Raw genomic sequence first — 24,340 nt, 5'->3', positions numbered from 1 at the left:
AAAACCGGTAGTTTTAAAGCAATTTTTTAGATGCATATACTTGAGTAACTGAAATTCGGAGATTTCCATCCAAGGTTTAATAAACATTGCTAAAATTATCCTCTGTATTTTAACATACATGATATACTATATACTTCCTTACATGATATCCGCAGCGCAGATCAACCACTATACGAACTAAGCAGCCGTTTATGGGCCCGAGGTTGCGGAAGGCCCAGAAAAAAAGTCTCACTGCTCTGCTGGCTTCCTAGCTCATTATAATCGTGCTATTTTTCTGGCTGAGAATACCGCGATAAACCTTCCCGACGGACACTTCTGCAGGACCCATATAATTTTGAAATAAGTGTCAAAGTGTTACATAGTTGTACACATATAAACATCAAGACCGTTCAGGAATAATACACAAATTCTGTTCCTGCAAATCTGATTCAATCTGTTTAACACCTATAATCTTAAAGTTTTTAATTTATCTAAACCCAGCTATCAAAGTTAAAATGTGGTATTTATTCTTTATTCTTTTTTCTATTACTCCAACAACAGAAGTAACACACAAGAACATAAATCGGACGAAGTTGTTACATTACATGTGTATTACCATGTTAGATATACATACTCCTAAAAAATCCTGGATTTCCGTGAAGTTCCAATTTTTACCGGTTAGCTAACTGCGCCATCTGGTGTGTATTTATTTGTGGAAAAATGTCCATACCACCTACCCGGATGGATGACCAAATTTTGTATGGGAGTTTGCTCACCCTCAGAATAAAAAGTGTATATCTTTGGCTGTAACTGCCATATTGATTTCAAACTTTCAATAAATATCCCGTATTATATCTACATATTGAGAAAATAGGATTTATTTTTAAGTTGAGTGTTATGTATATTTTTTTTCACGTAAACGTGTTCTTTAATTGTATAAACGTGTTCCGATGTATGTAGTTAACTCAGTTTGAATATGATTTGAGGAACGATAATAGGATAAACGAATAATTTAACAATATGTAGAATAAATTTGACACTTTGGAAAAAACAGGCATGGAAAATGGAATGGATAGAATTACAGAAGAAAAAAATACATACATAGAAACAAGTTTAACTCTAGGTTTACGGAACCCGTCATTTTGACTGAATTTAAACTTGCAGTGAAATACTAAAAATACCTTTCGTTTAATCTTGATTTTACTTTTCGTTAATTTATCATGATTTCACTTCATCATTTTCATAACTTTCATAGATTTTCAGATACATATGTACATAGGTATACCTATCTGTACGGAACTCGACAAATTGAATGGGTGAATTGAGTACATTTAGTGTATTTAGCTAAGTGGTTACATTTTTCAACACAAGTAAATGTAGGATATATGTAGGAGTAAATGAAAGAGAACTATAAACCACTTATTATCATAAAAATTCTTGAGTAATTATTTCAATAAAGCGGTCTCAAACTGAATTACAGATCAACCTATTCCTCGCGTTTTTCGAAACTCCCGCAGGCATCGGTCAAAATGTGGCATCACAAAGATATCGGTTCATGTGTTCGGTGCAACAATAGCGACTATTATAATAAATTAGCATTGTGTAGCCAATTTTTTATAAAAACCAAAACATGTTAAACGATTCATAATTTTAATAAAATAATGTTTCATGATTTTAACCAATCTTATACACACGTATTTACGTATTTAAAATACGTATTTGTATCCATCCGTCAAATTGACGGGTGTCTGTAGAGATAGGTATATAAGAGACGCCCATAAACCCCCCTCGTAGTGTAAGGAAGAGATATCGATGAAAAAATAACAATCAAATAGATTTACTAGAGGGAAGTTCGCTCTAAACACTAAATCTCGATACTCTAAGATTAATAAAATATGGAATCAAGACATTCTCGTCTTAGGTTAACGCAATAATTATATAATATGTTAAAATAAAAATATGTTAAAAACGAAAAAGGAATTTAATAATACAAATATTTTAAATATTTTTTTCCTAATGAATTTACAAAATAACACATATTTGCTAAATATTTTCAATCCATACGACTACTAGAACCGCACAGAACCGCTTTTCAGTTGTGATTTTGTAGTCCTATACAAAATGTATGACCTACGCAGGTAGGTGTTTAAAGATTTAAGAGTTGCAAATTAGAATCAATTAAAATTAAATTAAAATTTAAAAAATATAATTTTGAGTTTTTCATTACTGGCTAGCAAATAGTAATAGGCATATTTACTGAGAGTTTGAAGTCAACACGATAATCAAAGCCAAAGACGTACGCGTTTTATTTCATGGATGTGTGAACTTTCATACCAAATGTATAACCAGTCCGCGTAGGTGGTTATAGAACCAAGGGAAATTTAAAAAAATGTTAACCCAAATTTTAAAAATATGTGAACTTCTGATTTTTTTAATCTGAAAGGAAACAAGGCATGCCTTAAATTCCAAGTAAATATCTGAATTTTATCAAAAGAAAGTAATAACATAAAATACAAAACATAATGTAACCCATACATACATACTAAAACATAATTGGGTTGATGGTTATAGAGATGAAGGTTACATTATTTTGCCGCTAACAAACACAACATTTCGTGATTCGTTACCAATGTGCCAAAGACCAAAAGATTATAATTAAAAAAGATAATACGAAATGCATGCATGCAATTGTAACAATAGATAAATATATTGAATAGATAGATGTACAGTTTAATACCATTTGCATTACAGCATTCCTTTCGAAGGATCGTACAATAATACAAAAATCATTACCGGCAGCACGCCTCTTTTGCTCGCATGCCTAGCGCTTTGGGGGGTATCACTCGATCAAACATTTTTCTTCACAATAAATCGAACCGAACTTTGAACTTTAATTAAATTTGCTATACACATCAAAAAAGTGAAAAGATAATGTAAATAATCGAAATAAACTATTTCAGAAATCTAAGTGCTCCTTATGAGCGGTATAAAGCGTACACTGTCCCTATACATATTGCAGAATGGAATGGCGCGTGGTCCGAACAGCATAGAATCTTAGGCATCGCAGCAAAGTCAAAGTCAACGCCTGCAGCGCAGGGCAAGCCACCTAGTCCCATTCGCTATCGGCCTGCTGCCAGTTTTCGACGAACGGTTTGTCGAGCGCATTGATCATTAGATTGCCACAGTACAAACATTCGGACGAGATGATGGCCTCGATTTCGCTCTTGAGCTTTTCCTTGTGTGAGATGGGCGCTACGGGGGCGGCCTCCAGTGCGTTGGCCGATCCTACTCCAGCCGATGCAGCACTCTCGACCGCGTGCTGGGCCGTAGCGAGCGATTGTTTCAGCATCGTCAATCGATCCGACATTTCAGGACCTAAAATCAAAAACAAATCGTAAGCATTTATTTTATCGTGCTTTTCACAGTAAAACAATAAAAAAGCGGAAGCTTCGCAATCACACCGCCGTACTCACTCAGGTACGGCAGCACCTGGCGCTCGAGACAGTCCGCATGGAACTTGTGACCGCAGTGGAAGACGAAGAACGGCTTCAGCATCAGATAGACGCCGCAGACGGTGCACTGCTCCTGTGCGCTGACCGTCACCGACCGGCTGCGGAAGGTTTGCAGCTCCTGCCGGACCCGGTTGGCGGACTTGGCCGACTCTTCCATGTCGCGTCGCTGCTCCTGTATCTTCACGTTGTACTCCTTCAGCGAGCGGCAGATCGCCTCCTTGAAATGGTCGATGCGCTGAAAGTCGGAAAAGTAGGGCAGCAGGTCCTCGATCCGGAGCTGGTCACACTCCTGCAGTATGCCGAGCGCTCGCTGGACTTCCTCGTCCCGCGTGCCTTTGATTTCGTGCTCGGCGATCAGTAGCCAGAGCCGCTTGCGCAGCACCCGATCGCTTGGCTGAGCGGCCGTTTGGCGGGCGAGCTGTCGAGCGGCCTCGGCATCCTCCAGGGTCAGCGCTAGCCGCACCGCCGGCACCCACATCTCGAGCAAGCATTGCAGGAACACGCTCGCCGGCCGGATATCGTGCCGGAGCGCGATCCGCAGCGCGTAATGCGGATCGTAATGCACCATCGTCGTATCGCGGCCCTGCGACTCGAGAAACGTGAGCAGCTGGTCGGGAAAGTGCACACCGTACAGCTGGATGAGATAGTTGTGCAGGGCCGGCTCGACGCAGCCCCGCGAATGGATGCAGTACTCGAGGTAGCGCACCGTTTCGTGCGCGTGCTGCGGCGTATCGAGACAGAGCAGCGCCGGCATCAGCCGGACCGGATCGAGCCGGTGCCCCTGCCCGATCAGCATGCTGACCGTGGCTGCCGGCAGCACCTCCATCGCGATCGGCGCATACTGGTAGACGAGCTCCGGCCGGTTCTGGGCACTGAGCACCCCGAGCGCATCCTCGTACCGGCCCTGGTTAATGTACTGCTGCAGTACCGACTCGTAGTCCTGGTTGATCGTGGTCAGCGCGGTCAGATTGTGCGTGTCGCCGTACGACGCCATCAGGTCGTAGATGGCGGTCCGGTTCCGGCGCACGCACGCCATCACCGGCCGGCTGGCCATGAACGCTTCGAACTGCTTCTGCAGGTCGCGCGTCGCCTTTTCGCCCCCGCCCGATCCGCGCTGGTGGGACAGCTCCACCAGAAAGAGCTGCACGATCCACACGATCAGCATGGTGATTTGCGTTTTCTCGTGCGGCTTCAGCTGCCCGAGCCGGTTGCGCAGGTAGAGCAGCAGCGCTTGGTTGCTGTTTTTCTGCAGAAACTTCAGGCACACCTCCTCGAAGCTGAGCTGCGTTTCGGAGAAGATGGCCGCCGCTTGCAGGTAGTCGCCGGCGTAGAAGTACGACTGCGCCTGCTTCACGAGCACAATGTCCCGGTGGGCCGGATTTTTGTTGCAGTACTGCAGGGCGAGCTCGAACTTTTGCCGGTCGGCGTACAAACGCCAGGCGTTACGCTGCTCGTTCACGATCTGCAAAAAGGGAGGGCAACAGAGTTAGCATGCGGCCGTAAGCTCCACAAACGAACTGCACCCCTTATTACAATACCTTGTAGCGAAAGATCAGCTTGTTGCTGTACACGAACGTAACGTTCGAGCGGACGTCCTTCACGATGTTGATGAGCCGCCCGTACTGTTCGACGAAGTACTCCTCGTACACGACCTGATAGTCCAGCAGAGAGATCGCACTGACGTGGTCCGCGTACAGCAGCAGCGCGTGAAAGTCGGTCAGTATGAACGAGAGCGGACAGTTGGTGCGCGGCGCCACCTTGTGCGAGTTGGTGGCGGGCGGCACGTACCGCGGCTCCGGGTACGTGATCAGCTCCTTCTGCACCACAAACTGGGCCTGGTTGATGGCGGGATCGATCTCCTGATAGTTGATGCCGTGCTCCGTCAGGCAGCCGAAGCTTTTCGGGAAGTCCTCCTCGTAGTTGAACACCAGCTTCGGCCAGCTGCCGGCACTGGCTGAGCCGCTGCCAGTGCCCTTGCTGCCGCCCACCGACAGCTCCTCGAAGTCACGCAGCTGGTCGTCCACGTTCTGGTACGGGCCGAACACCTTCTGCAGGTAGCCGCCGAGCTTCAGCTCCTGCGCTGCGGTGGCTGTCGAGCCGGCAAGCGAACCGCCACCCGACCGGATCGTGTTGTGGAACTTGTACAGCCGGTCCACCGTCAGCACCAGCACGATGCAGTGCAGGCTTTTCTGCTCCGTCTTGAGATAAAACTCCAGCCCGGTGATCGGGCGCTGCTCGCCCTTGCCCACGTCGAACGCGTGCCGCACGTTCTGCTGCACCAGCTTGTCGCCACTTTCCAGCCCGATCTCCGCCTCCCAGATCACACCATGGGCCGTGCCGAGCAGTATCGGCCCGGTGCTCGTCTCGGACGTGTTCACGTGGTTGAACCCGACCGCGGTAATTTCCTGGTCCTTCAGCTTCGTCACAAACTTGGGCTTGAAGCTGTTGCGCTGCAGGTAGAGCAGCTCGGGCGTGAAGCCGGGCGATTTGGGCAGAAAGGTGAGGAACAGGTGCGCCCCGAGCGGATCGACGTAGATGCTCGACGGACGCAGCCCACCGATCGTCTTGTCGATCGGCACCTCGGTGAACTTGTCCGGCTGCTTCAGGTTCATGCGCAGCACGGTCAGGTTGGTCATCAGCATCATCAACCAGTCGTTCTGCACCGAGAGGAAGAGGATGCCGGACGGCAGGTTCAGGTTCATCTTTTGCTTGGTGAAGATGGGCACCTCCTTCCGTGTCCGCACGCTCACGTACCCGGACGTTTTCGGCTCGGCGCTAGCATCCGGATCGGTGGAGCTTTCCCTTATCAGGTCGCTCGAGTACTGGTCGAACATGGACGCCATCGCGACACCGTCACTCCGGGGCGCTGTCTAGCCAAAGCGGAAGCGCGATTCGGCACAAGCTAGCTGCTTTCAGTTTTTCGAAGGAACAACGATTGCTTACACTTAGCAGTGGGTGGAAAGTGAATCACTGCCGCGATATGGAAAACGGTCGATAAAACTGCGACAGCTCACAGCTAAAACCCAAAATAAACCGAGCCTGTCAACAGCCCAACCAGAGTGACCAGAAATGCCGATTTATCTGTATTCCTACCGATTTTTGATATGCATACCGACTCACAGATGAGCCCCCTAAAACTACCGATTTCTCTTTTTTTCTACCGAAAATCACAGATTTTTCCGTAATACTGACCAAAACGTCATTTAACCATATCCCAAATCGTTAATAAATTAAACTCCATGTGGAAATCACAGGCAACCAGAACCAGAAGTTCAACAGAGGCAACAAAGAGCCGTGTCTGTACTTCATGAGATGCGATGATATAGGACGCGATGGTAAAACTTTATACGGGATTTGACAGATAATAGCTGGTATCGCGAAAGAATTGGTTTGAAATTAACAGTCGTTAAAAATTAACCAGAGTCGTTAAAAATTGCTAGAATTTGGCATCGCGAACGCATTGAGTTCATTTGTTAATTTTAACGACTGGTCCTATGCCGCCGTTAAACAAACGACTGTCAAGAGCGTATGCGATACAAATTAACAGTCGTTTAATTATACTGCTCGAATTTTTTCCCCGTGTTTGCCTGTATGCGATATCGAGCAGTCGTTAACTGTTTTGATCGTCGTTTATTTTAACAGGAGTGAACAACAAATGAACTCGATTAAACCAAAATGAACTTTAAACGACTGTTAAAATGTGTTCATTTATTCGCGATGCCGGCTAATGTAAGGCCGCAAATGCACGACGCGTATCAAACGCGTATAAAGATCCTTACCAACTTACAATCTTTAGTACAATTTTCAGATCGACACTTCAGAAAGGCCTCATGTGACTGCTATAAACCAAATCTAAACTATCTCCTTTAAATAGATAAAAGATGTATTTTCTCGTGCTACTGAACTTTCGTAGGGCAGATTAGCTAATGTCCCCCCGCCTCTCCCGTCCAACACTTCAAAACCTACCGAAAACTCCCGAAAAAATCTTAAACTCCTACCGAAAACTACCGATAAAATTTTGATACGCCTACCGAAAACCGCCAAAATAATCTGGCCACACTGAGCCCAACAGATGATAACGAAAGGATTTGCTTGAAAACTATGTCAATGTGTTTCATTTTCTTGCAGCAACGAATTCAAATTCACATTGAAAAATACGTTAACCGTAGTCCCAATGACCAAATTTACACCTTCATCTCTACGACCGTCATACCCGAGTGCGTCATGCATTTTCTTTTTCAAACTAAAAATTCAATAACTTTCGTTGTATTTAAAATAAAAAGTTCAAATGTTGTACAAAGGTACGGACATTAGTCTTATTTACTTGAATGAAGAAATGGGAGTTTTTAAATCTCGTTGCCATTTTTTAAATATTTTTTTAAAGTTTGTCAATTCGCCTTTTAAATGGACGATTTTTCTGTTGTTCTATGTGAAATTCTTTGAATGTACCTTTTTCCATTCAATTTTGGGATGATCTTCAATTAATAATTCATTTTTTTAATTGCTTTTGTATATTATTTTATAGCCAATATTACAAAAAAATATATGCTTGTTAATTACAATTTATTAAATATAGAAATACATAAAGAATACAAATTCTGCAACACTTTTCTCTGTTGGCAATTTGTTTTATAATTGAAATATTATTAGAAGAGAGTATATTTGAGGAAAAAGTAGAACATAATGCATATTTAAATAATAAACATAGCATTTTATACGTTTCAACGTTTTTATAAAAGAAATAAATAAATCATTATACAAATTCTACTAAATTTCCTACGCTATTTCCTACGATAGTATCTACGTTATTCCTACGCTGCATATTTAATACCTGATATGGTTTGTCGACTGGAACTGGAATTGTATCGGTTCAGACCCGGATCAAGTATCGTTCCGAATCCCCGTCCGCAACAGTTCCAGGTATTCCAGGTTCATTGAAATAAATTAAATCGGGAGCTGTTTCTAGATGTGTATGGGCTCATGATCGGTTCCAGGACAAGTATGGGCTCATTATTGGTTCTAAGACCGGTATGGGTTCAGTATCAGTTCCAGGTCCAGTATGGGTTAACTTTCAATTCCAGGACCGGTAAGGATTCACGAGCGGTTCCAGGGCATGTATGGGTTCAGTATACAAAGAACGTCTCCGGCTTCTGTCGTGGCCACAGCGAACTGTGATTAAATCTTGATTTTGCTGTGTATTTTTTGTACTGTTGCCCTTCTTAATTAGGCCACATGGCCCGTTGAAGATTAACTAATAAATAATAATAACAATAATAATAAGTTCTGGGTATGGGTTTAGCATCAGATCTAGGACTGGTTCATGATAGGATCCAGTGCAGACATGGGTTCATGATAGGATCCAGGACCGGTATTGGTTCATGATAGGTTCCAGGGCAGATATGGGTTCATGGTAGGTTCCAGGGTTAGTATGGGTTCTTGATAGGTACTAGGACCAGTATGGGTTCAGGATCAGTTCTTGGGCCGGTATGAACAGTATTGGTTCCAGGACCGTTTTGGGTTTAGTATTGGTTGCTGGACCGGCATTAGGTCATGTGCAGTTCATGAACCACAAAAGGTGATGTATTGGTGTAAGGACCAGCATGGGCTTGGTTTTCGTTTTAGGTCTCTTAAGGGGTCGTATGAAGTACCTAATTTTAATTCAGATTCGAGACTATTGTTTTCGGAGTAATCTTTACAGTAAATGGGAACTTTGAAATTAAATTGCGTAGTCCTGTAACCTGGCCAAATGAACTAGCATAGTACAAAATATTTAAACAAAATAATAAATGAAGCTCTAAAATTCCCATTTCTTCAAAAAATAAAATAAAAAGGACTAATGCCTTTGTCTTTAAACCAAATTGAAATTTAAATATCCATTAAGTTATTAAAGTTTTTAATCTAAAAGCTATTATTTCCCATACAAAATGTATGGGATTTCCGGGTATACCGGTCGTAGAGATAAGGGGTAGCAAAAAAACATAATAAAAATTTATAGGATTTTTGGAAAATAAGTTCATCATGTGCCCTTAATATAAAATTAAATTATTAAATTTTAATTTGAATAAATTTAATTTAAATCAAATTTCCAAAAGAAACCTGGAAAAATTGGGTCGCTACCATTTTTCAATAAAAAGTTATTTCAGTTTGAAAATGAAAATCATGCCCGGATATCCGGTCGTAGAGTTAAAGGTTAAATGTGCTAATCATTCTTGTCATAACGCGAAACGTGCGAAAGACGCGTGAAAACATACGGTTTGTTGAATAATAATGATAAATGTGATTAAATGTATACTCAACAAACACTAATTTCTAATGTGTAAATATCCAAATGTACAAAAGACATGACACGGACGGATGGCAAAGACAGTGCGTCAACAGTGTGTGTGTGTTCTTTCTCCTAAAATTTTATTTCCATAAAACTGTATCGCATCAGCAGGGTTGAAAGTAGAGGTAAAGAATAAAAGGTGTAAAAGAACTGCTTCACCACTGTTCTGCCCCTTTTACCCGCGGGAAGTGTGGGACAGCGACCATTTGCTTCCCGATGGCAACTCTTCTCTACATAGTAACTCCTACTAGATATGGCTTTGGCATTCACATTGTGTAGTATATCTGGTGTGTGTGTATGTATCTCTGTCCCTCTTTATCTCTTCCTCTCTCTGCTTGTATCTGCTTCTATTCTTCACCTGGGCGCGCATGGTTGTTTCCAGTTATTTCACTAATCGTAATTCCATTTCAACTCTCATCGCCCTTGTTCGAATCTCACTCTTGCGTGTTAACGTTCCTTCTTCTCCTGTACAGCTTGGTTTGGCCATGGCGAGAGGGTAAAAGTCCTACAAATCTGGCGCACGTCTATCTGATCCATCCACACATGTGCAAAGAGCATGTTTAAGTGTGTGTGTGTGTAGTTTTTTTTGTTCATGTGGACACATCGCTATATTGGCCAGGAAACCATCTACCATTCATTCTGTACACAGTCGCAATTAGAAAAATATCACAATAGAGATAGATTTAACCCTTGTTTTTGTTTGTTTCAAGAAAAAACGATACATTTCCTTAAAGCTGTCGGGTGTGTCTCCGGCGATGCTCAACAACAATTCGGTAGGTTTCGTTGTCTGCTGACGAAGTAAGTTCATTAGAGACACCTCGACCAGGTGGAATAGAGGAGGACAAGGGAAGGGATACTGGTTGGTTAAAGACAAACAAAAGTTTTCTACAAATTGATGGACCGTCATGGCGCGGCTCCTCTAAAACCTTTTACATTCTTACACCCTAATATAATATGTATCTCATCCCCTTCCTCCTCCCCTCGCACGCGCCTATTTCACCTTATTGAAAAGTGTTTCACTACTGTCTGCTTTCCCAATGTCTTTTCAAGTATTACTAATCTCTTATCACACCAGCGAATTTTGTTCTCGATTGGCGTTTGCAGCTGTGCGACACAGCAAAGGTTCCACCCTCCTGTTTAAGTAGTATTAAAATTCATAAATTAAAACCGCACATATACACCTTCTGCTTCCTGTAGTTTCGCACAGAATATTTTGACTAACTGCAGACGGCTGCCGTGACCTATGGCGTTTGTATGGCCACTCGGAGTAATTCAAATCGACTGACTTGTTGCGCCCCTTTTAGTAGTAGTGTTCTTTGTTGTCCCAAACAGTTTCAAAGTCCTGATCTAGCAACGTTCAAAAAACGGTTCCGTAGAGACCGGCGTTGAAGTATCAAAAGATAGCTTCTGGTGAATCCGACTCTGCCCCCCCAATTGTATATAGATATAGACTGTATGTTTATGTACAATATGCTGTTAGGTGTGTGGGTGTGTTCAAACTTCAAATCCCAATCCGGACACGCTTTCTACGAGTGTGTTCAATTCACTGCAAATTCCACTGTAATGCTTAATTTCATCGTTCTTCGTACTGGACTCCCCGCCGCAGCACGGCGCTCCAGAGGAAGTTGATTCGTACGCCGGAACCATGTTGTACTCCACCGTGGGAGAACAAAGGCAACATTCCACCCTCACTTTCTTATCAATTTTCTCTTCCGCCCAGTTTCGACTTAATTTGTTCGTTGGCTCCGCTCTGCTAATACCTTCTCTAGCGGAATGTTTCAGAAACAAACACAACATTGTTCCAAACCTTCCTAGGCACCTCCCGTTCCCTCACCATCGTGACAGACAAACGGAGACGGGCCACGGGTTTCAAACGTCCACTGACACAACGTCCCCATTGATCGACGAGTTGGTGGTGCTGGTGTGCAGCATCTTGTTGCCATCGTCGATGAACGTTTCCGTCTCCTCGTACAGGTACGGGGGCACCATGTGCTCGCGCCGCCGCCGCTGGTAGATGACGCCGAGCGCAAACACGCTTACGATTGCAAACGACGCAATAAGACTGCCGGCGAAAATTACTGCAAAACAAAAAATAAATAAAAACAACAATAAACATTTGATCTCCGTGTTGCGCCCTGTGATCCCCGGTGATGCGGTGTTTGTACACCAACCTAACCCAATACTAACCGGCAATAGTTTCCGCACGTGTCGTCGCATCCGACGAACCCCCGCCGTTCGGATCATTGTCGTCGTCGTCGTCACGCGAACCATTGCGCAGTATGTGCTGGATGTGGTTCACGTTACCAGCCAGATAGTTCGGCGGCGCGAGGTTCAGTATCTCGCAGAACAGATAGTACAGATCAACCGTATCGAACGGTTCCACCGTCAGCTGCTCCCGTATCGCTGGACCGTACGAGAAGAAGATGGAGTTCATGGCGAGCTGCGCATTATCGTACCCGTGCATGCCATACTGCGTATCGGGAGTCACTGTGTGGGAATCATTCGAGCAAAACGGGTTAACTATTATTATTTCACATCTCTTAAGGGTAGGAATAGAATTTTGTCCCTGACGGACATACAACGGGTCCTAACTAGTGTTGGGTAAATCTAATTCTATTCATGAATCAGAATGAATCTTTGGAAGCTTTGGAATCAATGAATCTGAACCTTGATTTAAAAGATTAATGAATCTCGAAAGATGAATCTCAAGGGATTAATAAATCTATACTTTTTCATAGAGCTTGAGCTTTTAATTATTCTTCTTCTTGGCGTAACAACCTACAGGATCATGCCAGCCTATACAGGCTCTCGAAACTTCTTGGTAATACCACGCAGCCGGATAGTTTGTTTTGCTACGGGGAGATGGTCCATACGAGGCTTGAACCCACAATGGGCATGTTTAAGGTGGGATTGGGTAAATTCAATATTTTGAAAAACATACATCTCCAAAGATTAATAAGGCTGTTTGGACCGTTCTTCCTGAAAAAAAAAAGATTTATAAATCCCTGAAGACATATGATGCGATTCATGGTCCCTTGGAATATTTAGAGATTCATGAATTTTTTAAAAGTCACGAAACTTTGAAAAGTCATGAAACTTTGAAGATTCATGAATCTTTGAAGATTTGTGAATCTTTAGAAATTCATGAATCTTTGAAGATTCGACTCGAGATTCAAATCACTCATTACTGCAGATTCATATAAATGAATTTCAATGAAAGATTTATGAAACTTAACACTAGTCCTAACCCATGATCAGATTCACTTCCGTTAGGACCCCGCTGATGCTGACAGTGCCAGACCAAATTTGTTTACATTACATTTGGATGGGGGACAACATATTTTGAAAATTCACAATATAACTAGAATATGGCTGGTATTATTAAACCCGTTCGTAGCGGGAACGTACGGCGCTCACATGAAATTCTAGGGATGGCAACACATCTCATGAGCCCGGCCCTACAACGCCGCGGTGAATAACTGTAGCAACCATCTAGTACGTTAGGAAAATGAGTGTCGGGACGTACGCCGCCGCTACGAACGGATTCAATAATACCAGCCTATATGTGGCTAGAATATATTCATCAAAGGAATTGTAAAATGGTTTTTCAACACCTTATCTTTTAGCAGAAAGTAAGATTTATAAACGATATGTTCTGGCTATCATATATGACAGCCGTGGCCTTTCAGGGAGCATTACTGGCTATAACATAATATAGCCATGGTCAGAGGCGTATTTTCCTATAAGCGGACTGAGCGGTCGCGTAGCGTCCCGACCTAAAGGGGGCCCAAGCTAAACCTGCACATGTTAGTCCGCTTTTATAAGCGATAGATTTTTTTTCTAAATTGCATATATGAACGGAAAACTAAATCTGTCTCAAAGTAGTACATTATAACAAGTAAGTGTGTTTAATGTGTTGATAACGTTGATAGCAATGAAAAGTTGATACGAGCTTTTGAGATAATTTTTGAAGGCCTAAACAAACCTGACATACTTTCGATCTATTCCATATTAGCAATAAAAGCTCACATAAAAATAAAGCATGAATGGGCTGTTTAATGTAATTTTTAAAAGAACTTCGTCGATGTTCTCGATGGCAAGGACGACAAGTCTACAAATACGCAAGTACAGGATAATCATTATCGGACACTTGGATTTCAGGCAATTTTTTATAAATCTGTTTGTTGTTTGGAGTTTTGACCATTTTTTGTGCCTTCAGTTACAAAAATAATTTGAATTGATTGGCCAATTATTGATCAATCAATAAAATCAATAATTGACTATTAAATTATAACAAACCTGATTAAAATGAAGGTACAAAAAATGTAATTGTAATAAACAAAATAAAAGAACCTGGATGATATAAACGAACGTTAATATTAGGGAAATCAAATATTCAGTAGCGATTGAACAATGTTCAGAAAGGCATCAGTATTTCAGTTGGCCGTCAGATGTTTACTTATAGTCGCACAAAATTCAACAGAACGTTGAACGAACGACTACAGACTAACAAATTCAGGATAATGTATTTGGTATTCGTAAACCGATGTTATTGAAAAATGCGAATAGTGTATTGTTTGTTGATATTGATACACTTTGGGGACTTGGGCACTAAGGAAACTAAGTACCCCGATTTAGATCCTCCGCTTAGGGCCCCGAGATGGATAAATCCGCCTCTGGCCACGGCACAAAGGGTGTTGAGTAAATTATTGTAACTTTTAAATTAATTTTCACGAAACGCTATAACCAGTATTCGCCGTTTCAGACACCTCGTAAGGTTTCCTGCCGATAAGGGGCATAACCAGACGGTAATACAATACGCTGAGCTGCGGTTAAAAGGTGAACTAATCCTTTGACTCTGTGCAGACTTTCAAGAAACCCGAGGCCCCAACGAGCGTTACTGGAACAACACAGGCACATGGCTACCTACCTTCGACGCCAAAGTGCTTCCGATAGTACTCGACCGTGCGCCACATATCGTCGAACCCGTACCCGAGCTGCGCCACTGCCGTAATGGGGCCGGTGCGGCGCGTGTTGTTGTACTGCCACCGGGCGGGCAGATTCTCCACCATGTACACCTCGAACCGGCCGTCCGCATCGGCCGCACGCCGCAGCTGCCGGTACAGCTCCGACCGGTCCTGCTCGACCTTCGGCACGATCTGCAGCACCGGCGTGGAGCCGTACGTATCGTACCGCAGCTCGGCCGACACCAGCGAGGTCAGGTTGATGAAGTTTTTCGGCATCAGCGACTCCATGCCGTGGTCGCTCAGGTGCACCACGTTAACGCGCTCCGCTAGCCGCTGCTCGGCGATACGCGCGTGCAGCTGGCGGGTGAAATCGTTCAGCTTCACCACCAGCTGCTCGATCCGGTCCGACTCGGGACCGTAGATGTGGCCGTAGTAGTCCGGCTCCTCGATGTAGAGCATGATCAAGTTGGCGGGCCGCTCCGCGTCCCGTATCCACCGGAACACCGTGTCGAGGCGGTCGGTCCACGGGATGGACAGGTTGAACGGTTGCGTGTGGCTGCAAGTGAGGTTGCGCGAACCGTACCCAAAGTCGGACCCGGGCCACATCATGCACCCACTATGTCCTCCGGCATACTGATTGAGCGCCTAAGGAGAGAGAGAAAGAAAGAGAGATGATCGTTATATGGGGATCAACCTTTTTTGTTTTCATTGCTGCCCGGGAACATCGCACTCAACTCACCCATATCGGTAGCAGCTCCGGGTTGAAGTGAAACAGCTCGTACGAGTAGTTGAGCGGCCCCTGGACCGCATCGTACAGCCCGTTCGCCATCACGCCGTGCACGTTTGGGTAGACGCCGGTCGCAATGCTGTGATGGTTCGGGAAGGTTTTCGTGGGGAAGACGTTCCGCAGATGCGTGCTGGTAGTGCCGTTACGGCGCAGCTCGTTGATGTAGGCGGAACTGTTGCGCTGCAGATACTCCGTGCGGAAGCCGTCGTACGATACGACGATTAGGACGGGCGGCGACTGTGCCGACCCGCTAGCCGCGGCTGATCCCGCCACCGTCCTGCCGGAGCTCGCTTTACCGGGCAGAAGCAGCAGCAGCACCAGTTGCACCACCTCCAGCACCACAACCGTGGTGGCCATGGTCTACCCTACGGCTGGATGTGTGCGTGCGTGTACGTGTGTGTGTGTAGCTGTGTTTTCAGATTCGTTTGTGTTGCTTCGTTTTCGCCGTAGCGATTTCGAGGCTGTTGTTGTTGTTTTTTCGCTTTGTTTTCCACTCGCTGCGACTGTTGCTGTAATCCTAAAACAAAGAAACACTTGCTTTCTTAGCACGTACCAGCACCAACACCTCCTTCTCCTTCTTCTAAAGCTCCCATCCGCATGCACACACTTGCATAACCTTCAGGAGGCTAGCAGGGTTGGGAAATGGACAATTATGTTCCAGTCCCCCTTCCAATCCTCTTCCTTTGCTGTGGTAGAGTAGGTCAAACCATCGCTTACCCGTCTCCCTGCTCCGAACCTGATCCGTAGCACACCCGCACAATCCCGTTCCTCGCTCACTCAACCCTCCTCTCCTCGTACTCCACAATCACAGCTGACAGACAGAGTCTCTACGCGGACATGATTTTGCCCTTTTCCACGACATGTGCCATCGAAGGGCTGACGACAGTTTTTGATTGATGCGCCCGATTTACTCACAACTCCACCAAGGGGGAAGGGTTGCGCGATGTACACAAGGTTGATGGCAGCCGTTGAAAGGGTGAAATTGTATCGTGTGTGTGTTTTCGCGGTAATGCACCTGTTTCTTCTGGTGGCGTTGTTGCTGTCGAAGAAGTAATGCACACACAAACACACATTCACACACAAGTGCGCGCGCACAACACACAGTAGGGCGAATGTGAAAGAGCCGTGTTTCAAGCCGGCTTCAAACGCGCTCTGCGCTATGGCGGGTTTGTTATGGGCGAAAATTCACCTCTCGCACAATGCTTTTGCTAGATATAAGTAGATAAAATTAAACATAGTTGGAATATCATTTGATTTAATGGAAGACGAACGAGCGACAAGTTTTCATTTCAAACGAAAATATTGTTTATCTCATCTGGCTAACCTCGAACTATAGCGCCTAAACGTGCGATGTAGGTCACGTAGCTGTCAAATAACAGATGATTTTGAAAGGCGCCATATCAACGGGTAACTAGATTTGGTAGCGCAATTCTCCCTATATTCGTTTTATTGGTTCTTTTCAGCCGTTGCCAAACTATGGCCAGCTTTTCTGAACTTTCATATATTTAACCAAAACTAAAACTTTACTTCCTTAACCACCTGTCCCGGTAGTTCATTTTGAAATAGAGTGTGCAATTATATTTGCGTGAAAACGTACATTTCACCTATTTTTCAATTTCTATGGTAATAATAGTTGTTTTTATGTTTTAATGGCATGATTTGTGATTTTGAGTTACATAAGTTTAAATCATAATAGATCGTTTGATTGAATCTAATGGATCGCCATGTCATCCTGACCATCGGGTCATACAGTCCTACATGGAATATTTTTGAAAAGGAAACTAAAGAATTCAAGTACACGCTTATACTAGACAATTTGGCCAGGTTACAGGGCTACGAAACTAAATTTCAAAGATCCGTTTTATTGTAAAGAGTAGGCCGAAAACAATGGTCTCGAAACTCAATTAAAATACCATAGGTACTATTAATTAAAATGTTATCTAAATTAAAATAAATAGGTACCAAAGAGACCTAAAACCAAAAACAAACGTTGACTGATAGGAAACGATACCGAACCCAAACGGGTCTAAGATTTAACACTGGTCCTGGAACCTATCATGAACCCATACCAGTCCAAGAACTGATCATACCGGCCCTGGAACTTATCAACCCATATCAGTCCTAGAACTGAAAGTAAAAATATAAAGGACCTGGAACTATTACTGAACCCAAACCGGCCCTGCAACCGATCATGAACCCATACTTGTCCTGGAACTGATCATGAACCTATACTGGCTCGAGAATCTATCATGAACTTATACCGATCCTGGAACCTATTATGAATCCTCATACTGATCCAGAAATAGCGCCCAATTTTTCCCCCATTTTTTAATAACTGTACCTGGAACTGTTCCGGATTCGGAACAATACTTGGTCTGGGTATGAAACCGATACAATTCCAGTTCCAGTCGACAAATCATACCCGGAAGGAAACGTGCAGCGTAGGAATTAGCGTAGAAAATTTAGTAGAATTTGTATGGTGATGATATCATCACAAAATGTGTGATTCAAACGACACTAAAATCGCTTAATGCATGTAATATCTACCCAGGTAGATCGTTGTAAGGAAGAAAGGGGTATATGAATTGAAACATGATTTTCTGCGCATTATAGAAACATTAAATCAAATTAAATGAATCAAGCTAATGAGCAAACCATACACAGATGAAGACTATTGAAATGAAGGTTTGCCAAATTCAAAATGCAGCTTTATGGCAATTGCAGCCTAAGGCTTACATTCGCATTTAAATAATGTTATTCGTGGATGAAAGCAACAGTTCGTCTAGCAATACGGCAATGGCGTCCGTGCTGAAAGAAAAGAATCAGTTCATCCAACGTGTTCGGATTGAGTTCGCTGAAAATAGCAGCAAACAGAGTAACACACCAAGATTGTTAATTTTTGCTAGATTATCAGCCCATATAATATCTTACGCTCGGTTTTTTTAACCTATAGACAGCTGAAATATTCTAGCGTCAGGAGTTAAGAGAAAATTCTGTGTTACGATGATTGTACTCGACAATGCCGAGATGCGTTAAATATTTTAATAACTAACAAAAGCGATTCAACCCAAAAGATGCGCCACTCCTCCTGCCATGGATTTAGTTCTGTTTTTTTTTTGTGTTGTGTGGTGAATTTAAGGCAATGGTTCTGTCCTTGAGAAAGGTGCCTTAAACAAAACCGCAAAGAAATCATATTTCAGTTTTTTTTTTTTAATTTCCTAAGACTATGTAAAATATAATTAAATTATTCGCAACGGAGAATTTCTTAACTTCATTCCGCGCCTCTCTCAGTTTCCTGTAGTTCTTTGTCCTGCTTTCTGCTTTGCCTACCTCCCTCTGCGTGTTTCAATCGCTACTCTAACGTACATCCGTAACATGAAAGTGCCTCCTTTGGTAACTGACATTCTACCGCACTAACGTATAATGTGCGCGCGCCACCTACCCCTCCGATGCATCGGATTCCGTATCGGCGTTGTGCTCATTGGCAGCGCCAGCGTCAGCGTCGGCACCACCAGCATCGCCACCATCAGCACCACCGCCACCGCCGGCACCATCCTGCCGGTTGCGCAGCGTGTGCATACACGCTAGCATACGAATCATGAACGATGCTGGCACCGTTATGATATCCCTTGTCTCTTCCAACATCACAGCGTTCCGCTTCATGAGCTGAAAAGAGAAAAGCGAAACCGTGCGATGCGTGCGGTAGGTAAGCAAATGGGCAGACAGCGAGGGCAAGGGCCGAGGCTCGACACTTACTTTGCTTGCCACCTCTTCGCTGAAGTGGCTTTCCTGGGCCAGCGGCATCCACACCTTGATGTCGTAATCGATGCCCGAGCTGGCCAGTATCGGCAGGGTCGGGTGCGGCCGGACACAGTTGACCACGTGCTGGTCGGCCGTCACCAGCATCACGTTTTTGCCCGTGTACCGGTCCCAGGCAAAGATACTGCCACAGTCCGAGCCGGACATGACGAAATCGTCACCCCAGAACGTTGCCTCCTTAATGAGGGTCCTGCACAGAACAGAGGGGGGGGGGGAGGTTGGGAGCACAATTAAAAGACACGCTCGGCTTGGTAGGTTGGCTACGCGGCAGGTACTTACCGCGTGTTCCGATGGCCGATAAACTTCTGCTTGACGTAGTCAAAGTTGGTGGAGGCGGAGGAAGTGTCGTCCTCCGTGCCGTCGTCCTTGTTTCCTCTAGCACTTGGGCTCGGGCCGTCACTGTCCTCTTCTGGCTTTTTACCGTCGGCTTCGGCCTGCTCCCGCTCCTGCGTCGCTTGCGCAATCTCCTCATCGTCATCGTCATCATCGTCGCTGTGTGCGGGGCGCGGGGGTGCTACGCTACCCGCCGACGGAACGCGCTGCTGCCCGGACGTCGACGGTTGCGGCTCCTGCCGTTGGTGCTGCACCTGCTGCAGCAGGTCCGCCATATCCTCCGGCGGGTCGCGCTGCGCCAGATTTCGGATGCGCCGCGAGTTGCTGAGCGTCAGCCGAACGCGCGGATCGGTCAGCATGCGCGACATCACGTCCGCCATGCGGTTCATGATGGTGACCTGCAGCTGCGGCCGCACCTGGCCCAGCGGCATGCTCGACGACAGCTCGTGGGCCGGTCGCGCGTTCGGCCCGGTGTCGGACCAGTCGCCGCGCAGCCGCAGCCGCCGCACCGGCATGGTGCCGGCGAGAAAGTTGCCCCCCGTTCCGCCCTGCCCTTCGGACTGGCGGGCCGTGCTGACCTTGCCGGGGATGACTACCGACCGGGCGGCCGGTTTGCGGCAACCTGCCTCGCCCACGCCCTCGTGGTTGGCCACGTCGAACAGGTACAGATGGTCGGACGAGTAGTTGACGAGGAGCTGCTGCTCGCACCGGTCGTACTCGAGGGAGGTGACGCGGTACGTCCGGTCCTCGAACGCCGGAATGGTGAACACCTTCACCGCGGCCGTGTGCCGCTCGCTGGGCGTATCGTTCGCCCCCTTCACCGCCAGGTAGCGGCGGTCGTAGATGCGCACGCAGCCGGCAGCATTGCCCGCCGCAATGTAGTGGAGCGAGACCGGCGCAAGGGCCATGGCCGTGATCGCGCCCGGGCCCGCGATCAGTATGTTCTCCCGGCAGTGCGCCTTGTAGCAGTGGCTGACGCGCCGCAAATCGTACAGCCGGATCGTGCCGTCCTCGCCGCACGACATGAACGAGCGCGGCTCGGTCGGCACCGTCAGCACCTCGTACGTGGTGCCGGTGTTGTGGCAGCCGAAGTGGCCGCTCGCGTGCGTCTCCTCGCCGGTGGCCTGGTTCAGATTGGAGTACAGCACGGTACCGTCGCCGGCGCAGGACACCACCTCTCGGTTGTCCGACTGGGGCAGAAAGCGAGCGCTGAAGATGTTCGCCCGGTGGCGCGTCTTCGTCCGCTGCTGCTGGCCGGTGAACGGGTTCGAGATCGCAATGTACTGGTCGTCCGAGCCGGACAGCAGCAGCTGCCCGTCCGTGCTCCAGGACAGCGTGTTGACGCAGCCGCTGTGCGCCTTGATCTCCTTCCAGCGCTCCAGCCGTTGCAGCTGGGAGAGGGAATTCTTCGCGTCGCGCTGCAACCGGCTCCGGTACCGGGCCGGCTCCGTCCGCGGACCGTCGAGCAGGTCGCGGAACAGGGTTTGCTTTCCACGGTGCGGCATCCTTTGCTTCGTGTTTGGCTGTTCCTGCTCTGCACAATTTGCTGGGGCGCGTATTGGCTTCAACGATGTTGAATGTTGCTGTCCAAGTGGCTAGTGTGGGTGTTTGATTGTAGGGAGCGCGCGCCTAAGGGCGGATCACTGACTACGTAAACTATTTATGTACAGCACGGTATAACTTCCCCTCCGACCGGCTCATTCGTTAACAGGTACGCTGCTCAGCGACTGCTATGCTGAAGCGTACTAGAGTGGAGCTGTACCGGGGCGAGAGCTTTATCATTATGCTGGAGTCGCGAAGAGCTGCATACACTGTAATGAAAGATCATACGTTGAGCACTTTAAATCAGAGGTGGCAAAACAACAATGCAGTTTGCTCTTAAAGGGATATAATTGAAGATTTCGTGATGGGAAAAATGAAGTTTTTGTCGGAATCGATTTCGGCTAGCTCATAAGTTTTCTGGAATCGATTCCGGAAAGCGAATCGGCTTCGGAATCGGTTCCGGAATTGAAATCAGTTCCAGAATCGGCTCCAGAATCAGTTCCAGAATCGAAATCGGCTCCGAAATCGGAATTGGCTTCGAAACGGAGTCGGTTTCGGCATCTCCATAAGAATAGGCGTATGGGTCCGATGATGCTACGTTTTAATAGCCAAAAAGAATCAAATTTTACTTGTAAACGATCCATTCTCATGGAGAATTCTGGACTTTTGTTGCTTCTGAAACTTCTTTTTTCAATTCAAGAACTGATTCTCATTACGGAGCTAATTCCATTTCTGGAGTCAATCCTGATTCCTTTACAGGAGCAAATTGCGATTCTCAGGTTGATTCCCATTCCAGAGCCGATTCTGATTTCGGGGCCGATTCCGATCTAGGAATCTATTCCGGAGCCGACTTCGGAATTGGCTCCGGAGTCGACTCCGGAATCGGCTCCGGAGTTAACCGGAGTTAGATTCCAGCATTGGATTTGATTGCGAAAACGGAATCGGAATCGGGTTGGTCCGATTCCGAGCTTGCACCACTAGTATAAATCCATGTTCCAGTGGCTGCCTACTCCAAACTCAACCAAAGGTAGTGATAACAGTTTAAATTAGATGACGACCATTTCAAACCGACTGGATCAACTTGATTCGTAGGAAGGATTCTGCGCAAGCATTGGACAGCGCAAAAGGTAAGTTGAAGTACTCCACTTGCTATCAAAGGTAGAGCGACCCGTAACGATCGTATCGTACGCAAACGGACAGCATCATGCAACCAGATTAGATATCGACGTTGGACGTCGATTCAACAAAACCTGGCTCGGCTGAACCACACAAGTGTGTTCTGTAATCTGTTAGAGCACGGGTGGTGTGGGCACCGCTTGGAGCATTTACAACCAGAAAGGGTTCAGTAAGCGTTAACCCCTAATAATAGAATGGGCCACAATATCATGCAGCGTTCGCGCGCAAGTGGCGCGGGCGAGAGAACAAAAAAAAATACCATAATTAAACACGGGCACCGCGGGTGTTTATGGTGCTCTCTTCGCTTGAAAAACTTTGTACCGAGTAGTAGCAGATGTTTGGAATAGCTCCACTAAAAACAAAAAAAGAAGGGCTACACAATTGGCCCTTTGACACGTAATTATTTCGGAGCGCAAGCACTGCACGTTGGCGGCGCACCGTTTGACTAATTTTAGAATGCCGGAATGCTGCTTTGACGCCCGATTTACAACCTTTTCGGCGAATATTTCGACGGTGGGGCTGGGCAGGTTTCTAGCCCCACGCAAGCGATTCCGCAGGATGTTGCTGCAGAAACCGCTCCGGAACCTCTCCGAAGTGAGCAAAAAGGGTGAACAAAAAAAAAAAACAACCAACACCTTTCGCTGCAAAAGGAATTCGAAGGTCAAAAGGAGGCAGTGTAGCTGGCAGTACCTGCACCTTTATTGCGACCGGGGCCGATTGCAACGTTGTGACACCCGTTACGACGCCCGGAACGCCGGCTGGTGTACGCTGGGTGGCAGCGGCTGTTGATTGCGTTGATTACGAAGCTACCGGGGATGGCTTTATCCGCGCAGACCTACTGTGTCCGTGCGAGAGCGGCAATACTTACGCGAAAATCGATTTGGCACCGGGATTAACTTCCTTCAGAGGCGGCTCCGGCAGCACCGCGACGGTGCAAACACAACGACAAGAACAAAACACATCAACAAACGGGATAGACGGAAGGTTTCGTACCGGTCGCGAAGCTGCTGGGTCCGGTGCGTTGGATGCAATTTGTTTTATTTTGGCCGAGCGACTGCGAGAGATTTTGCACAATTATACAATGTACCGCGGGTTCGGTTCGATTTCGAGACTGACAAATAGCAACTGTCGGTTGCGTGAAGTTTGCGAGCATAACAACTGTTCGGTTGGCGGCACTCGATTTTTTCTAATGTTTTAAACCTTTGAACGCTGCGCTTTGCTCACACGGCGCCTACCACGCTTACGAAGGAAGGGTTTGAATTCGTTACTTTAAATTACGGCTAACTCAATCGCGTAGCGGCAATTGAAGCGACAACTGTGGGATTTCGATTTACCCAGAGCAGCAGCACAACAAGAGCACAATGAACTAACCTTGTTTTTGCGTGTCGGTTGACAGCACACCCAAACAACAAAACACGGCTATAGCACCAAAGTGGGTGTAGAGTAGCGCACCTGTACGCTTGTAGCTTTGTACCATATAACCAGATGGCCAGTGCAACGTAGGGATGGGTAAATTCAACAAAAATCCGGAGTCGCTTCCGAATGACTCCGCCAAAATCGAAACCAGTACCAGAAGATAGGTGCAACACTCCACACTTGGAACCGTTCGGAGCTGCCCGGAGCTGTCCAAAGCCGTTGGAGCCATCCGAAGCTGTAGGAGCCCTAGTGCCACAAATCCACTAAACGACCACTAAACGCAAGTGGAGCTTTCCTCGCTTTGAGAGCTTTCTCCTTCCCTATGTACTGTCGCATTGAAGTTATGCATCGCTAGAACAAGAACGGCGAAACGATTATTTAAATACTAAACTCCAATGGAGACCACCAGCACTGAAGCAAGTGAGATTTGAGTAATGGTCGTTGGTGTTGATACCCACGTATCTGACCACACGACCATTCATAA

At 46.0% G+C, this 24,340-nt stretch overlaps 3 protein-coding genes across 3 annotated transcripts; all 3 read right to left on the bottom strand.

Moving 5' to 3' along the window:
• Nucleotides 1-483: 483 nt before the first annotated feature.
• On the bottom strand, nt 484-6,533 carry LOC120906260 (vacuolar protein sorting-associated protein 18 homolog). Its single transcript, XM_040317805.1, has 3 exons — nt 5,030-6,533; nt 3,453-4,953; nt 484-3,354 (listed from the first exon to the last, which is right to left on the bottom strand). Exons 1-3 carry the CDS (start codon nt 6,332-6,334, stop codon nt 3,086-3,088), a joined length of 3,075 nt encoding a protein of 1,024 aa, XP_040173739.1. The 5' UTR covers nt 6,335-6,533; the 3' UTR covers nt 484-3,085.
• A 3,338-nt stretch (nt 6,534-9,871) lies between these two features.
• On the bottom strand, nt 9,872-16,643 carry LOC120906085 (bis(5'-adenosyl)-triphosphatase ENPP4-like). Its single transcript, XM_040317529.1, has 5 exons — nt 16,288-16,643; nt 15,523-16,087; nt 14,747-15,428; nt 12,004-12,303; nt 9,872-11,894 (listed from the first exon to the last, which is right to left on the bottom strand). Exons 2-5 carry the CDS (start codon nt 15,925-15,927, stop codon nt 11,686-11,688), a joined length of 1,596 nt encoding a protein of 531 aa, XP_040173463.1. The 5' UTR covers nt 15,928-16,087; nt 16,288-16,643; the 3' UTR covers nt 9,872-11,685.
• Nucleotides 16,644-18,462: 1,819 nt separating this feature from the next.
• On the bottom strand, nt 18,463-23,795 carry LOC120906375 (DDB1- and CUL4-associated factor 6-like). Its single transcript, XM_040317987.1, has 4 exons — nt 23,309-23,795; nt 19,669-21,533; nt 19,327-19,579; nt 18,463-19,236 (listed from the first exon to the last, which is right to left on the bottom strand). Exons 2-4 carry the CDS (start codon nt 21,225-21,227, stop codon nt 19,009-19,011), a joined length of 2,040 nt encoding a protein of 679 aa, XP_040173921.1. The 5' UTR covers nt 21,228-21,533; nt 23,309-23,795; the 3' UTR covers nt 18,463-19,008.
• Between the last annotated feature and the right edge of the window lie 545 nt (nt 23,796-24,340).

The sequence above is a fragment of the Anopheles arabiensis genome, chromosome X (genome assembly GCF_016920715.1).
Source record: "Anopheles arabiensis isolate DONGOLA chromosome X, AaraD3, whole genome shotgun sequence".
NCBI classification, from domain to species: domain Eukaryota; kingdom Metazoa; phylum Arthropoda; class Insecta; order Diptera; family Culicidae; genus Anopheles; species Anopheles arabiensis.
The sequence above is the reverse complement of the archived record's forward strand: the minus strand, read 5'-3'. Positions and strand labels throughout refer to the sequence as shown.

Bases quoted from the DNA above. Each gene is read 5' to 3' on its own strand.
- LOC120906085 (XM_040317529.1), bottom strand. From the start codon at position 15,927: ATGGCCACCACGGTTGTGGTGCTGGAGGTGGTGCAACTGGTGCTGCTG. The intron at 15,429-15,522 runs GTGAGTTGAGTG...CTCTCTCCTTAG, and splicing joins CGGAGCTGCTACCGATATGG to GCGCTCAATCAGTATGCCGG. The intron at 11,895-12,003 runs GTTAGTATTGGG...TTTGTTTTGCAG, and splicing joins ACGTGCGGAAACTATTGCCG to TAATTTTCGCCGGCAGTCTT.
- LOC120906260 (XM_040317805.1), bottom strand. From the start codon at position 6,334: ATGGCGTCCATGTTCGACCAGTACTCGAGCGACCTGATAAGGGAAAGC. The intron at 4,954-5,029 runs GTATTGTAATAA...CCCTTTTTGCAG, and splicing joins AGCTGATCTTTCGCTACAAG to ATCGTGAACGAGCAGCGTAA. The intron at 3,355-3,452 runs GTGAGTACGGCG...TTTTGATTTTAG, and splicing joins CCAGGTGCTGCCGTACCTGA to GTCCTGAAATGTCGGATCGA.
- LOC120906375 (XM_040317987.1), bottom strand. From the start codon at position 21,227: ATGCCGCACCGTGGAAAGCAAACCCTGTTCCGCGACCTGCTCGACGGT. The intron at 19,580-19,668 runs GTAAGTACCTGC...TGTTCTGTGCAG, and splicing joins ATCGGCCATCGGAACACGCG to GACCCTCATTAAGGAGGCAA. The intron at 19,237-19,326 runs GTAAGTGTCGAG...TTCTCTTTTCAG, and splicing joins GCGAAGAGGTGGCAAGCAAA to CTCATGAAGCGGAACGCTGT.